This window comes from Sardina pilchardus, chromosome 11, assembly GCF_963854185.1.
Source record: "Sardina pilchardus chromosome 11, fSarPil1.1, whole genome shotgun sequence".
Taxonomy (NCBI): Eukaryota; Metazoa; Chordata; class Actinopteri; order Clupeiformes; family Clupeidae; genus Sardina; species Sardina pilchardus.
This window is the reverse complement of record NC_085004.1, coordinates 15,505,233-15,522,255: the sequence shown is the minus strand read 5'-3', so window position 1 is coordinate 15,522,255 and position 17,023 is coordinate 15,505,233. Positions and strand designations below refer to the sequence as shown.

Below are 17,023 nucleotides of genomic sequence, written 5' to 3'. Positions count from 1 at the left end.
TGCAACACCAAAAGACAAACATACAAACAAACAAACAAACAAATACATATAAAAATAAATAAATATTACCTGCTGTGCCACACAGCTCCACGCTAAGTGTCGCCTCAAAGGGCTTGTTGGCATACTGCGAGTCTCTGATCATAGAGAGAGAGAGAGAGAGAGAGAGAGAGAGAGAGAGAGAGAATAACAGAGGGGGGAGAAAAAGAGACTGACATCAAGGGACTGGAGGCAAAAATGTCACGGTTTTATTACTGTGCCGTCTTAATGTAGACATTTTTCATCGCTCTTAAATGCCACCTTAGTCCTCCACACAATGCTAAAACAAAGCCCTTGCCTTATTTTTAGTTGTTTACCCCAAAACGCATCTGTAATTACCCGAGCAGCCCTGCTGCTTTGGTGTGCTTTGATCTATTTTTAGAACAGTGTTACTATGTGAGGCTTAAAAGTGCTGTGGGATGCTGGGACAGAAAGAAAATATGATGGATCTCTCTGGTGCTTTATATTGATGGAGAAGTCCAAACTCTACTTGCTCAGGGCAGATGCTGCCTGTGTGTGTGCAGTTGTAGTGTGTGTGTGTGTGTGTGTGTGTGTGTGTGTGTGTGTGTTCGTTCAAGGGACACCTACCCTGTGGATTTGGGAGTAAGCGGAAGGCAGAGGCAGGATCTGTTCTCTGTAATGGGAACAAACAAAAAAAAAAACACAGAAGCGTAAGAACATCGTCTCCTCTGGGCAGCAGAAGGACATCAGTGTAGAGAAGGGCATTGCCATGCAGACACTCGAGCTGTGTGTGTGTGTGTGTGTGTGTGTGTGTGTGTGTGTGTGTGCTCTCTGACTGAGCTGGTGTGAGTCTGCGCTAACACAGTAGCGCTGAGCTGCTGCATGTTAAGGCTGCATAGCTACAGCTGCTGCCAGTTTAACTGCAGAGTTGAGTCATGTTATCTGTACAGGCCTGTATGTGTGCAGCTGCGGGATGTGATCTCTGCAGTTTCTACACTACACACACACAGAGAGAGAGAGAGAGAGAGAGAGAGAGAGAGAGAGAGAGAGAGAGAGAGAAAGAAGGAGAGAGAGACAGAGGGAGAAAGAGAGACAGACAGCAAAAGACAGACAGAATGAAAGAGAGAGCAAAGAGAGAAAAAAAGAGAGACAGAGAGCGTGAGAGAGAGAGGGAGGATAGAGAGAGGGAGAGAGTGACACAGAGAGAAAGAGAGAAAGAGCAAAAAGAAAGATAGAACAAACAGAAAGAGAGAGAGAAAGAGAGAGGCTGAGATGGTGGTGGTGTCCCGGGCGGCCATCTTACCGCTGTCACAGAGGGGGCTGCCGCTGCACTCGGGGCTCTTGTGGGGGCCCTCCTTCAGGGCCACGCCCGTATCCATGGAGACCTGCAGGGGCTCGTCGACGGTGGGCGCGGAGGTGGGGTTGGACGGGACCCGCATGGGTCGCGACCTCTTGGCAAAGCGGCTGGGGAACGAGGCGAGGCGGCGGGAGCGCCGCACCGAGAACGAGGCGTCCTGCTCGCCGTCCTCCTCGGCCCCCAGCTCGGCCTCCGGCTCCGGGCTTTTCCGAGAGCCGTGGGCCACCTGCGGAGAGGCGGGGGCGGTCGTCAGGGTCTGTGGGCGTGTGACAGCGGCGGCGGCGGCGCTCTCAGTCTTTGCGCCTCCGGCGCAGTAGGGGGGGCTGTGGAGGCGGTAGGGCTTGCTGACGTCCAGCGGGCTGACCGCCTGCAGCAGCTCCCGGAGGAGCGAGTACGCGCGCACCTCCCGCTGCCGCGTGAACGCCAGGCGCGGACGCACCGCCGCACTGTTGCCGTGGTGACTGGTGCTGGCGGCGGCGGCGGGTTTGTGGCAGTTCCCGGCGCTCCGCTGGACGCTGGCGGACGGAGCCGCCCGGCGGGCCTGGCCGGCGTGAGCGTGAGCGGCGGCGGCCGCCTCGCGGTCCTTGCGGTCCCAGCTGGCCTGCTTGCGCGTGGGGAGGCAATAGGTGTGCATGTACTTCACCAGCTCCACCACCGAGTGCAGCTCGCGCTCCGACGAGAACTGGGGCTTGGGTGGGGGGGCCGGGGGACCCAGGGGGGTCAGCGCCGAGGCGCAGCTCTCGCCCTCGCTGCCGGAGGACTCCTCCTCTTCCTCCTCCTCTTCTTCTTCCTCCTCCTCCTCTTCCTCCTCCTCACCGTCCTCCTCCTCGGACTCGCTGTCCTCGTCATCGTCCTCCTCGGCCGCCTCCTCCTGCTCCTCCTCCTCCTCCGTGTCGGGCTCCTGCCGGTCTGTGGTCAGGTGACGGTGCAGCTCTGTGCAGAGGCGGCCGGCTGGCCGGACTGCCCGGGGCTTACGCTCCTGAGAGCCTGTGCTGTCTGCAGTCTGCAGAGAGACAGAGAGAGAGAGAGAGTGAGGGAGAGAGAGAGAGGGGGGGGGGGGGGGGAGAGTGAGAGAGTGAGGGAGAGAGAGAGAGGGGGGGGGAGAGGGAGAGAGAAAGGGTGACGGAGACGAGGAGAGAGAGAGACAGAGAGGGACAGATAGACTGATCAGTTAAGTGCTCGCACAAACAAACACCGCTGTCACTGATGTAGAAAATGAGAGTGGGCATGTGTGTATGTGTGTATGTGTGTGTGTGTGTGTGTATGTGTGTGTGTGTGTGTGTGTTTGTCACAGCCTCAGTGAGTAAGTGTGCCCGAGTGCGAGAGGAGAGTGTGTGAACGTGAGCGAGAGTGACAGTGTGAGAGTGGTCCTACCTTAGCAGGAGGCCTCACGGGCTTGAGGTGGTGGTTGCGGCTGCTATGGCGATGGAAACTGGCCTCTTTGTGAGAGTCGAGGCCCACAGGCACGTTTGGGGGGGTGAGCAGGAGCTTTTTTAACTGCAGAGAGGAGGGGAGAGAGGGAGAGAGAGAGGGAGGGAGGGAGAGAGGGAGGGAGAGAGAGAGAGAGAGGGAGGGAGAGAGGGAGGGAAGCAGAGGAGGAGGGAGGGAGAGAGGGTAAGGAGGAGACAGGAAAAAAAACACTTGTTGTAATTAGCAGGCACATCACTTTTTTCTCTCTACATCACCAGCAGAACGAAACAAACAAAAAACAAAAACAGAATAGACAGCAAAAACACAGCACTGCACAGAACCCATCTAGACAGCACAGCACTGCACAGCACATAGAAAATAGCATAGCACAGCATATCACATAAAACATAAGCACAGCACACCACAGTACATAGAACACAGCACAGTACAGCACAGCATCTTTACAAATTCTTTGATACATCTTTGTTGTAGTTGCAATTCTCAAACAAAGATCTTTGATGCTTTTTCTGTGTCCCCCATGGCACGCTATACGCACAGAGGAGCTTCATGTGGAACATAACATCAAAGTGGCCAGGGATTTATTTATCATTATTAATTATTTATTTATCATTAATTATTTATATTTCTAAATGTGTTTATCTCTGGAGCCCGTGGTCAGGCTGGACCGCATACTGGAGCCTGTTCTGCTCGTGAATCCGCAGATGAAAGGAACGAGATTACAGGCGTCTAATCTGGCGGACATGGCATAGCGGGCAGGCTCTGTGGGCATGGCTCGCTCGCTGTGGTCCCTTCTCCCAGACCGTTACATCCCCTAGTAGCCACAAGCAGCTCCTCTCACACTTCAGTGCCTGCAGTTAAAGACCCCCACTGTCCCCCGCGGCTGAAACAGCATGATCCTCGGCCGGGGGAAGGTTCGAGAGCAGCCCCGGATCGGGCCAACTTGGCAAGGGGGTCGCTGTTGGCTGCTAGTGTCTATTGAGGAGTGGAGCTGGTGGTGTGGGTGGGGTGGAGGGGTGGAGGGGGGTTAGCACGTTTTTGTGGGTGCTCCACTAGCTGCTGGGGCGCATGAAAGAATCTGTTTCACAGAGCAGCTCCCCCCCTCTGCCCTAAATGCTAGCTTTGTTTCCTGCACAGGAGTGGCTTCCCACTGCAGTACCGTCCAGAGCCACCAGAGGGCTGCCCTGAGCAGCCAGAGACTCAATCACCAGCCTTGCCCAGACAAAACAGGCACTTGGCTACAGTCTGAGAGGAAGGGGGTGGAGGGGTGGGGGGGTTGGTAAGCTGATCTTCCCACAGGCTATGTACTGTAACTCTTCCTCTTGTTTTTATTCCCTCTTTCTCTGTGAGATGATTATTTCACCCTCTTCCTAGGGGCCAGTGCAAAGGCTGGAGCCATATCTAGCATCTCCTTAGGACAAATTAAACCCTCCTGTCTGATCACCACACACACAGACACACACACACACTGTAGGTGTCATAAGCACAAGAGTAGCTTGTACGGTTGACCTGGCGGACACACATCAACCTCTGGCCCTTGGCGTCCATTTCCGTGGGATGGAGGGTGTGTGTGTGTCTGTGTGTCTGTGTGTGTGTGTGTGTGTGTGTGTGTGTGTACCTGTGCCTGTTAAACACCTTGTGGTTTAATCACCATGGATGATGATCTCTGAGCACCCTGGCGCTTTGTGTATCTATGTTTAGTGCCGTCTCCCACCATGTGAAATGCCAACGTCTGCCAGCCTTCATTACACCAGGGCTGCTGATACGCCAGTAATTTTCATCCATTTCAGAAAACATCCTGCAATTACTCCCCCCCTCTCTCTCTCTCTCTCTCTCTCTCTCTCCCCCAATATTCCTTCCTCTCTCTCCTCCACTCTTTTCTTCAAATTTAATTTCACTGCGTCCCGACAGCCGCACAATGGCATCTTTGTAACGTCCGGAACAGAATGGGCTTTCTGCCGGAGCCAGAAAAAAAAAAAAAAATGTTCTGAGGGCCCAACCTTAAGCACAGATAAGGGGAGGACCAGTGTATTGGGTTTAAGGTCCGGTCCTGAAGGAATAGAACTATGAAAACAGGCTGTTGAGTTACATGTTCCTACAGGTCTCAGTGCAGAGAGATGGGAGCTACGCCCCGGCCCGTGGATTTATGGTTGGAGGAGAGGGGAGCCGGTTGTGGAGAGGTGGGGGGGGAAAGGGAAACATTTCTAAGGAAGACAAATGTCACCCCACACTCCATTACATTCTGTGAGGAAGGAAAATATGCAGCTTTCCTAGAAGAGGAGTTCACAAATAGGGCATAAAAATGAGAGAGAGAGAGAGAGAGAGAGAGAGAGAGAGAGAGAGAGAGAGAGAGAGAGAGAGAGAGAGAGAGAGAGAGAGAGATGGAGGCCATTCATGGAGAAGTGTGAAAACAGCACAGGTATGAGGAATGACCAAAGTCAGGTGAACACAGACACACACACAAGATGTTTTTATAAACACTCTCAGTGAGCAAAAAAAGGATTGGGGGGGGGGGGGGGAGTAAAAATGAAACAGCAGGAAGAGATAGAGGTGGATAGATGAGAGAGATGGAGGTGTGTGTGTGTGTGTCTGTGTGTGTGTGTGTGTGTGTATTGGGGGGCTTGAGGCTTGGAGATGTTTAAAAGCACTACTACGTACAACTGGTCCCTGGTGCCCTGTCTGCAAAAAAAGGCTTCTGATCATCAGGATTAAAAGAAGAAAAAAAAGAGAGTGAGCAGAGGAGGCTGAGGGAGATTCAGAGTGGAGGAAAAATGAGAGCGACTGAACAGAGAGCGAGGCAGAGAGATGAACAGAGAAGTGAAGAAGAGAAGAGAAAGAGACTTATGAAAGAGAGATAGAAAAAGAGAGAGATTGATAGATATAAAGATAGATAGATAGATAGATAGATAGAGAGATAGATAGAGAGATAGAGAGAGACCAAAATGAGAAGGGTTCAGACCTTGGTTGCCTACAATACCCCAGCTCAGGGGGTCGAGAGGCCAATCCACATCCACATCCACATCCACCTGAAACAGGAAGGAAGGGTTCTTACTAGAGACGGGTCTTCAGGCTCGGAGCCGGGCGAGCTGCACAACTGCTCTGTGTCCACTAGGGGGCCTTGCTGCTTCTGCGAGCAGAGCCGTAGCCGTCCGTGGTCCTCGTCTACGTCGTCGTCGTCGTCCTCGGGTCCGTCGCCCAGCGAGGGGAAGACGGACAGACCCCCCACCTCGTCCTCCACAATGCCGTCCAGGCTGTCTGTGAGTGCTGCCAACAGGGCTGCATTTTCCTCTTCTATCTGCAGGGGGCGACAGACACACAGGTTAGTCATGGCGTGCGTTAGCACGTTAGCGGGTGTGTGTGCGTTTTTTCAACAAGGGTCATTTGAACAGCTACTTTCATAAAATGATGGAGAGACCATCATTTTGAACACCCTCTCCTAGTAACTACAGTGGTGGCTAAAAAAAAACGCTTTCAGGAGATGCAGCTAGCGGCTAATCTGTTAGCCATGATCCGCAGCATTCTGAAATAATTGTAAATGGCCGTAAATATATATTATAGTTGTTAAAGTAAATGGCTGGGGAGTGCCGTCCTTTAAAAGTAATTGAAGCGATTCCCACCGCTCTCCATTTAAAACTATGTGCCAAATGCACTGTGGTTGGTATGGGCCGCACAGTGTGCTTTTCAACAGCAGGGCACTTTCACAGAACAACTCAATGACTAACAGTAACAGAGGGGGTTACATATCCACATATCCCACAATAAATCATTACCCACATAACAAATGACACCAGAGAGGATGATGTCACCCAGACTCCATTTTGGTCCCAGCCCCAGCCATCTTGGCTCTGCCAGAGACAGTTGCCTGGAGCGATGCCGGCGTCTCATCTTACTCGAGTACCCTCCCGCCCCGCGCCATCCCGCCCACCTTCCCTAAACTGAAGGTTAATTGAACCAGGCTTTTGGAGATCAATGCTTTCCACTGGTGTCCAAAAATAAAGGCCCAAAGGGATGTTCCCAACTCAGGGATCGATGTGAGGATGGGGGGGGGTACGGAGATCCTACCCAGGCTACACGAGAGGGCCACCAGGTTCACGTGCGCTCGTGACCTGAACTAGGGCGTGGACTCCAGTAAGGGGGAGATTGTTAAAACGACTCTGTTTTTTAGGGGGTTGTTTGTGGGTGTGATCTCACATGATAAAAGTGTCAAAAAAGAACGTGAGGCTACACACACACACACACACACACACTCTTGTGGTCTTGTAAGTCCTGTAAGTGTTTAACGCGGAGATGTTGAAACGAACAGGAGTGTAGTCTGCTCATATTTCCACCTTCTCTAAACATGTCAGGCTGAGTTCCGCTAGCCCTCAGCGCCATAGCGACAGAAGCCATGTGTTCCTGTCCTTTCACACACACATCCGCTAGTTGGAGTGTGTGTGTGTGTGTGTGTGTGTGAGAGAGAGTGAGTGATTGAGTGTGTGTGCGTGTATTTTTCTGAGAGACTCATCATATTGCCATTGTATACTGCATGTGTATGTGTTTAGTAGGTTTTGGGGTCCCCCCATACTGACCTCAAAGAACTCGGGGTCCCCTGCGTAGTGGCTGGAAGCCGGGGAGCTGCCCGACTGGTCTGTGCACCAGTGCAGCTCGCTAAGGCAGTTGAAGTCGCTGGCGTCCAGTTGAGAGAGGTCAAGGTCAGGGAAGTCTGCGTCCAGGCGGTCTGAACAGACCTCCTCCTCCCCATACTGCACCAGGGAGAGAGAGAGAGAGAGAGAGAGAGGGGGGTGAGAGGAAGAGAGAAAGCCATTAATGTCACATGAGCGCACGTTACTCCTCAAGCACAGTTTTAATAAAATGTCTCTTATCCTAAGCTAGTGTTTTATGAATAACTGTCAAATCCCTAAAAGGCTTAGGTCCATTCAGCCCCAGCTAACGACGGGCAGCGATGGGGGGGGGTGAGTCACCTGAGTCAACACACACACACACACACACACACACACACACACACACACACACACACACACACACACACACACACACACACACACACACACACACACACACACACACACACACACACACACACACACACACACACACACACACACAATCCATCAGCACTTGCTCATTGTATCTAATGAGCTCATTCTTCACCAGAGATAACCTAGGAAATTAGATGGCTCCAAAAATCCTAACTAATATGAAAAGCACACCCACTAAAGAACACAACATGTATGAAGCTGCTCTACTTTCAACAAGTATCAAATGAAGAAGGAAAAAAAAGGCTTCCAGAGGAGGAAGAGGAAGAGGGAGAGCGAGGAGGGAGATAAAAATGTGTGCGGGGTTTCTGTGAGAAGGGAAGTGCTCCGGTCCCTGGAGATGAGGAGTCACATGATCTCTCCGAGAAAGACAGAGGGCGCCAGAGGAGAGAGAGAGAGAGAGAGAGAGAGAGAGGAGAGAAAAAGACGTGGGTGGAGAGATGGAGAGAGAGAGAGAGAGAGAGAAAGAGAGACAGACGTGGGAGCCTACGAATTAAGGACACCTGCAATGCTGACAATCCCTCAATGGGTCTTAAATTCCCACAGTGTGGAGGACAGGTAAGGGCCAGGGTAGGTGGACAACAACGACACAGGTGGGTCGGAAAGGGGCAGGTGAGGACAGGTACGGACCCAGGTGAGTTAGCGTAGCGCAGCGGAGAGGGTCGGGGGGGACAGCTGATGAATGCAGTCACAGAGGACAGCAGGCCTACCATCAATATTCACAAGGCCTGCATCATTCATGACCGCTTGGGCTTAACAGTCAGCTGCTGCCTCTCCATTTCACACACACACACACACACACACACACACACACACACACACACACACACACACACACACACACACACACACACACACACACACACACACACACACACACACACACACACACACACACACACACACACACACACACACACACACACGCATAAGCTCATATCCAAACACCTACATACACACAGACACTCTGGCATTCATAAGCTCATATCCACAACACACACAGACTCCTACTACCAACACACCTACACACACACACACAGACTCACTCACGCTCCCCGAATTCTGTTCAGGTTTCCAGGCAGTGCTTATCACGCCCAATCAATTCGAGCCGTTTGGAAACAATGGTCAAAGAAAACAATTTAGGGTGGCACAACAGAGGCTTTAGAACCAGTTGGATGGCGTACAGAACGCCACTAAAGAGAGATTATGATGACACTACGCAATGAGGACACACACACACACACAGATTCACACACTCTTACACACTTTACTGCCCTGAGAGTCAGGCCACTGTGTCTTATCTCAAAGCTCCCCTTTGAACCACACTCTCAGCTGAACACAGTTGCAACATCCCTTTCATTCAGGATTTTCATTTAGAGTCTGCTGCAAGAGGCCGGTATCAGCAATTAGAATGATACAGCACACGGCTACGTGCTTTGTGACTTGAGATCAAAGCCCACGCCGGCGGAATTATTAGGATGCACACGGAGGAGTGGAAGAACACAGGCCGATACAGGAAGGAGATTAAGACATGGAGAAATGAGAGAGGGATAGAGAGAAATGAGAGAGGGAGAGAGAAATAGAGATTTAAAGCTTTAAAGCACCAGTAAGGTAGGCAGGTAGCAGGTGTTCTGCTATGACACATATAGCATACATCACATGCATATAGGAACACACACCCATAACCTACATACACACACACACACACACACACACACACACGCACACACAAACCCATTTGCCGCCTCTGCTGGTGTTGGTATGCTCGTCACATCTCTGCTCACTCACGTGCCTCCGACACACACACACACACACACACACACACACACACACACACACCTTGTTCAATCTCCCCGTGTGCTCAGAGGCAGGGAAGAGTCCTAGCTAATCAATCTGCTCACACACCCTCCCATTTCCAGGCAAGCCTCGTCTTTTTCATCCCTTATTTTATCTGTCCATCCATCCCCATCCCTCCTTCTCTCCCTCCCTCCCTCCCTCCCTCCCTCCCTTTCTCTGTCCCCACCCCACCTCTTCTCCTCCTCCTCTCTCTTTGTATCCCTCTTTCTCTGCTCCTGCCTCCCTCCCTCCTACTCTGTGTTATAGAGCTCCTGGATATCAATCAATAAAGAGCTCCTTGAGCTCTGAAGGTTTAAGGTCACAGGAACACACACACACACACACAACAGGCTCACGATTCTGCAGCAGTCTATGAACATGCGCATGAACATTTAGGCACGTCGCTTCCATTAATAGGTAAAACACGTGCACACACACACACACATCCTCAGGATGGAGAATCACTGTAGAGGTCAGGCAGTCAATGAGCCTCCATTAAAATACTCAGAGACACATACCACAACTGGTTCCCTTGGCTGCTAAACAAACACACACTCACACACACACTCACAGAAACACCCTGATGGTTTCCAGAATGTCTAACACCTCCTCTTCTCACTGTACCCTTCTCCTTTTTAATCTTAGTCTATTATATTCTGAAACACACACACACACACACGCGCACACACACTTCCCTTCCCCCTCATCTTCTCGCTGTCCGCTTCTCCTTTCTAATCTCAGTCTCGTAGATTCCCAAAGAGTGCATGCAGCCCTCACGAGTGCCTTGGGTTAGAAAGCCACACATGCAAGCACAGGCATCACATCACGCCTCATACACACAGCGCTGACTGGTCGTGAGAAAATTAGCCTGCTCTGCACTCCGTGCTTACAGCCTTTATCGCTCACAATCTGGCTAGTTATGGTGCATGAATATAGAATGTGTGTGTGTGCGTGTGTGTGTGTGTATATACAGAGTGTGTGTGTTTGAGAGAGAGTGTATTTTTGTGTGTGTGTGTGTACTGTATATATATATGTGTGTGTGTGTGTGTGTGTGTGTGTGTTCCTATATAAAGCCCAGTAACAGCTCAGGGGGTTTCTCCTTCAGATCACATCACGGGCAGTGGGTAGGGGGAGGCCGCTGTACAGAGGTAAGCCTGGGGTCGACTCGGCACGGCACGGCACGGCACAGCACAGCACAGCACAGCACAGTACAGAACGGCACGACAGCGCGCTCACTCACTGGGTCTGACTGCGTCAGCACAGCCTGCATGGGGGCAGGAGACCTGCATCACGGGCCACGAACGAAGCACTTACTAGAGCATGCAAGGATGAGTGTGTGATGGCGCGTGTGTGAGATTCTAGTGTGTGCACAAACTCCCATGTCGTGATCGTGTGCCGTTACGAGAAAGAGGAAGCACTCGCATCCCAGCTGGTCATGCACACAGATTTCTTCTTCTTCATAGCCTTCTATTCCATTCCCTCTGGGTCTCTCTCTCCCCTACCTCTTTACCACTCCTCCCCCATATCCCTCATTTTCTCCTCTTTTGTTAGCATTTTTTTTCTTAATTTCACACTGTCTTTTCATCTTTCTACCATTCTCTCTCTCCCCTCCTTCTTTCCGCTCTCGTGCTCTGCCGTTCTTCCCCTCTCACCGTCCCTCTCTCCCTCCCTCTCTCTCTCTCTCTCTCTCCATCTCTCGCTCTCTCAATCTCACCATACAAGGCCTGCTCCGTGCTCTGAGTGCTGCCTCTACAGATATGGGAACCACAGGCAAGTGCTTCACCATAGGATGGTAAAAACAGCAAAGAAATAAACAATGAGGTGGGGGAATCGCTGCACAAATATAGTAATGCAAAGGAGTTAGGGACTCTGAGGATGTGGAATGACCAAGATGGGGCAGGGTTTAGTGCGGGGACACTCATCAGTGACCTTCGACCTCTTATCCTACGGGGGGAGCCTATGGAGTGTGCCGTGCTGCAGACATGGGACGGAGAAAAACAAAAAGACAAGCAGAGGTTGCTGAAGGAGGTCAGGAGTGTGAGAGAGTGAGAAGAGCAACGAGAGCACCAGAATGAATTAGAGAGACAGAGGGAGAGAGAGAGAGAGAGAGACAGAGAGAGACAGCGAGAGAGAGAGAGAGAGAGAGAGAGGAATGAAGAGAACAATGAGAGGGAGCAGAGGCAGCACAGAGGAGGGTGTCAGTGAGACACACGTCGACATGAGTGGGAGAGGAAGGAGGAAGCTGTTAGACTAGTGTGTGACTATATGTGTGTTAAAAAACCCCTCCGACTCTATAGTGTGTGTGTGTGTGTGTGTGTGTGTGTGTGTGTGTGTGTGTGTGTGTGTGTGTGTGCTGAGCCCATTAGGCCTGTCTCTGTGCAGTGGGGGCCCAGAGTGCTGCTGCAGTATCAGTGGGTTATATATAGCCGGCTGAGATCCTCCCCTGTCTCGTGACTCTCTTATACAACCTGCTGCAGACAGCACACACACTTTAACACTGTCCCCTCCTGCCTCACACAGTACCCGCACTTTAACACTGTCCCCTCCTGCCTCACACAGCACACACACTTCAACACTGTCCCCACATCACTCTTCAAGTCCTGCTGGCCACCTCACCCCCACCACATTACCTGTCTGTCTGCCTGCCTGTTTGACCTTCTGTCTGTCTGTCTGTCTGTCTCACTGTCCGCTTGTCAATCAGCCTGCCCATGCTGCACTGTACAGTATGTCACTGTCTTTCTTTCGGTTTGTCTATTAGTCTGTCAATCTCTCAGTTTCTATTTAGTTCCTCTTGCTACATCAAATGCTGCAGTTTTCTGTATTTCCCTCCCCAAGTTCCTAATCTCCCTGCTTTTCATCTTCAATCATTTTCTCTCCTCCTCCCCCTCTTTCTCACTCTCTTTTCTCTCTCTCTCTCTCTCCCCACCCACACAAGCCTCTTTAGCTCCTTCACTCGCTCTCATGTTCACCAAGTGCAGACAACACACACACACACACACACACACATACTGTATAGCGGCCGGCGACCAAACACACACCCACACAAGCTCTCTTCCACTGGCCTCCTAGACCCGACCTGGCATCAGAGTTAAATGCTCCCCCCCCCCCCTCCCACCACCATCACCACCACCACCCCCTCACACACTTGAGTTGCTCGTCCAGAAAAAGCTCCACTGCTGCTACTGAGTGGGAGAAGCTGATGGATGCCCAGAGGAGATCAGAGACTGTACAGGATTGACGCTGTGAGCCTTTGTTTTGTCCACCTGGTCCCATGACGGCTAACCAGTCCACTACATAGCCCTGTTATGGCAAAGCCTGGTTAGAGCAAAGCTCAGCTGGTCCAGATGACCCAACAGGTCTGCTGTCGCTAACACCTTATTAGCAGTAAGACCCTGTTATGGTGCGACCCTGGAATAGTACAGGCCTACTATGGTTATGTACTGTTGTAGGGACCCTGTTGTTTTATGCACGTGCTGTAGTGGTAACCCTATTTCAGTCCAGGCCTGCTATGGTTATGTCCTGTGGTAGCAGGACACTGTTGAACTTAAGTGTCCTGTTATAGAATGCTTTATGCTGCTGTAGCAATCCCTTATTGTGGTAGGACACTGTTATGCTAAAGTCTTGTTATAGTAGGACTCTGTTATGCTTAAATCTTTCTATAGTAGGACTCTGTTATGCTAAAGTCTTGCTATAGTAGGACTCTGTTATGCTGAAGTCTTCCTATAGTAGGACTCTGTTATGCTAAAGTCTTGTTATAGTAGGACTCTGTTGTCTTCAAGTCCCGTTATAATAGAAGTCTCTGTTATGGTCAAGTCCCGTTATAGTAAGACTCTGTCATGGTCAAGTCCAGTTATAGTAAAGTGCTTCCATACAAAGGACTCTGCTGTCGTAATCCTCTTTTGTAGTAGGACTCTGTTGTAGCCCAGGCCTATTATAGTAGGCTGAGGTCCTGTCAGTAGTGAGGGCGGTGCTTTAATAGCCCCTGAGGGCAGTGTGTGGTGGGGTCATAGTCTTCCTCTCCTCTAACCTGCTCTTATCCTCTTCCTCCTGACTGACCTAATGAGGTGGGAGCTGGAGAGGAGTAGAGTCGAGCCCTCATGATCCCCCCCCCCCACCCCCACCCCCCGGCCCTCCCGCTCACATGACTGCTAACGAGCTAAAGATGTTAGCATGCCCGCCGCTAACGACTACAGGAGCACGGCACGAGCAGCTGTGGGCGAATAAATGGGCACGTAAGTTCAAGTGTGTGTGACTGTGAGAGTGAGAGAGAGAGAGAGAGTGTGTGTGTGTGTGTGTCTGAGCGAGAGGGTATCCCTGATTGGAAGTACCTCTCATTACCCCTGGTCATCGGACAAGCTGCGTTATTAAGTTAGCCCTGTGTGTGTGGCCGCACCAGGACACCTAAATGAACTGTAGACTGCAGGGAGGAGAAGAGAAGAGTAGAGAAGAGAAGAGAAGAGACGAAAAGAGGAAGGGACGAGGAGAGGAGAGCAGAGAAGAGAGGAGAGGAGCCGAGGAAGGGAGAGGAGCAGAGGAGAGGAGAAGAGGAGCAGAGGAGAGGAGGAGGGAGAAAGTAGGGCGGCGAGAGCAGGATCTGGGGCGGTCTAGACTCTGGCACCGTCTCAGGCCTGGCACTGCGGCACGAGGAGGAGGAGGAGGAGGAGGAGGAGGGTAGATGGTGCTTCCTCAGCTTGAGGCGAAGTTTTCAAACCTCACTCAATCTCTCCCCACCTCTCCCGATCCGTCACCGTCTCTCGCCGCTCATGCCCTCGCTTCGCCTGAGTCTCTTATTCAATCTCAGTCTTGTTCAATCACATTCCCTTTCTTCCAGGCTCTCCGTCCCGTTCAATCTCCCTATCCCTCTTTCGATCTCGCCGAGTCTATCCTTCCCTTCTCTCTGCCCCCCCTCCTCCGCTCTGCCCACTGGTCAGTCAGCTGGGCGTGTGCAGTGATGCCCACAGCAGGCCTGTGCCACTGAGCCACTGATTAACTCCCCTGCTGGCCTTTGGCCAAACCCACTAGATCGGTTTCCACAGTTTGCCACGGTAGTAAGTCAGAGTAAGCCTCTGCAATATGCTCGCACATTTGGACCCCCCTCCCCGCGAACACGGGGGCAAACTCCCCCTCAGGGAAAAAACAAATAATTTTGGCCCACCAAGACCGAACTCCAACGATGATGATGATGATGATGATGATATGAAAAGCATGCTTGTCTTGTCTTGTTACCCTACTTTATTCTGAGGGATTGCAGAGATTACATGCGGATTAGAAACAATTCTGCTGTTTGGGTTGGCTTCTCCTTTTGCCCTCTGCTCACCCTGCTGGCTAACCCCCAAGGCGGCCTACTAGAGGGGGGTAATACCTCAGTATTCTAATGCCCCAGCATACAGCATCTGCCCCAGGGCTCTTAAGACCTCAGTGTTCTAAAACCCCAACATATAGCACCTGCCTCTGAAATCTAATACCTTAGTACTCTAGTGGCCCAGCATACAGTCTTCGGTATGGACTCTAATACCTCAATGTTCTAATGCCCGAACACGATGCACCTGACTAATACCTTTGCGTTCTAATGCCAGACTACCAACTACCAAGCCCATGCCAATGCTACAACTGCCTACTTTCCCACCCATACAATCACACCCTTCCATTTTATTATGGACAAAACTGAGCTGCCTATTGAGAAACTCATGGCTGAAATACCAAGTGCTGGAGACACTCCAAGACCCAAAGGACTGAACCGTTTATTCAAAGGAAGCGATTTCTTTAATCTCTGCTATATTTTCGTGCTTCCTAGAAGTTTTCCTTTGAATTCCTGGTGCATCTCCGAGGAGGCCATAAACAGCTTGAACCCTGAGATAGTACGCGGGGGCCAGGGTGACCCTGAGTCGACCCTGCAGAGCTCCGACGCTCTGCTTACGCGCGTCACTCGTCACCTCCCATAATAAGCCTTCTTAATTGTTGTCAGATTAGCAGTCAGATCGGGCCTGCGTCCCACTGGATGAGAGCACTATCAAAGGCAAGCCAAGGACGGCAGTGACGATTCAGGAAGGGTGGGTATATTAAGATGCAAGACGTCCGATGGGCCCTCTCTTTCACTCCCTCCTCCACCCCTCCCAACTCCTCTCTCTCTCTCTCTCTCTCACTCTTTCCCGCTCTCTATATGCCCCCCTCCCTCCTTCCCTCCCTCCCTACATCTCCTGTCTTCAGCCAGGTAGGGCAGTAATGGGATCTGATTGTAAAGCAGATTCTGGTCTTAGGGAGAGGCCTTTGATGCGCTGCCAACTTCACCACGGGAGTGCTGTGCATTAGGATGGCACCCATGGAAAATTGGCTGCCAGGAGGCAGGAGACAGCTCCCTGGTAGGTGGAGAAGTCTGTGAACTCAGCTGCCTCTGCAGGCCTTTTAACCACCCAGACAGACGGCTCCATGCTCGGTCCTCACCCCACAGCCAAACACCCATTAGTATTTAAATAAGGGATCCTTCGCAGCGTCTTTGACTGGATCCTTCACAGATATCCACATCTCAAGCAGGACCAGCCAAAATGCTCACCACCACACACCACAAAAAACAATGTTCAATAACATCAATCCCACACACAATATGTTATTGACTCAACAGCGTGGGGCGAGTCCTTGAGAAATGGCTACAGATGCTGTAGAAGAGGAAATACCCTGACCCCGAGAGAGAGAGGTCATACGACACTACAGAGAAAACACTCTTTCCTCTTCTCGTTCTTCCCAGGCCCACCCCCACCCCCGCCTCCTCTCTCTCTCTCTTCCTGTCACATGTGAGGCCAGGCATGATGGTCATTATTTCGGTCTAATTATTTTAAACATAATGTGATAATCCACATCGGTCCTAAATACATGGGAGTAAGTCCTTAACAAGATTTCAGGGAGTTCTGAAGGAGTGTGTTGGCTTGGGGAGGTGGTGGTGGGGGGCAAAGATCAGGAGGGGTTAATGAGTTAGTGTCCACTGCTCATCTTGCTTATCAGACGGCTCTCTGTCTGTCCGTCAGTCAGTAATAATGGCCACGTAATAGTTCTCACGGATGTAACACGGGATGGCCCGAGGAATTTGGCGTAAATTGGAATGGACCCTATGACACCACCGACCGGGCCTGAGGTTCCTCTCTCTCCCTCCGCACCACCTCCTCCTCCTCCTCCTCCTCTGCCAGTCTTGTTTCATTTGATGCCAGGGCATCAATCATGTCCCTAGCGGCCACCTCCCTGATAGATCATCGATGGGTTTACTCGAAGGGAACGCGTGGAGAGGAGACGTAGTTTACTCGAAGGAGACGGCTGGACTGGAGGCATCTCATCGCTCGCGTCTCTCCGCTCTGTCTGCACATCCATCTCTCGTCCTCGG

At 51.4% G+C, this 17,023-nt stretch overlaps 1 protein-coding gene across 2 annotated transcripts in view; it reads right to left on the bottom strand.

Moving 5' to 3' along the window:
• ppargc1b (peroxisome proliferator-activated receptor gamma, coactivator 1 beta) overlaps positions 1–17,023 on the bottom strand; it is a 61,191-nt gene that overhangs the window by 8,062 nt on the left and 36,106 nt on the right. For both annotated transcript variants that reach the window (XM_062548851.1, XM_062548852.1), the window contains exons 2-7: positions 7,351–7,524; positions 5,835–6,077; positions 2,729–2,851; positions 1,301–2,357; positions 625–670; positions 70–134 (exon numbers count right to left, since the gene is read on the bottom strand). In XM_062548851.1, coding sequence (XP_062404835.1) covers positions 70–134; positions 625–670; positions 1,301–2,357; positions 2,729–2,851; positions 5,835–6,077; positions 7,351–7,524 — 1,708 coding nt within the window. The remainder of the gene's footprint in view (positions 1–69; positions 135–624; positions 671–1,300; positions 2,358–2,728; positions 2,852–5,834; positions 6,078–7,350; positions 7,525–17,023) is intronic.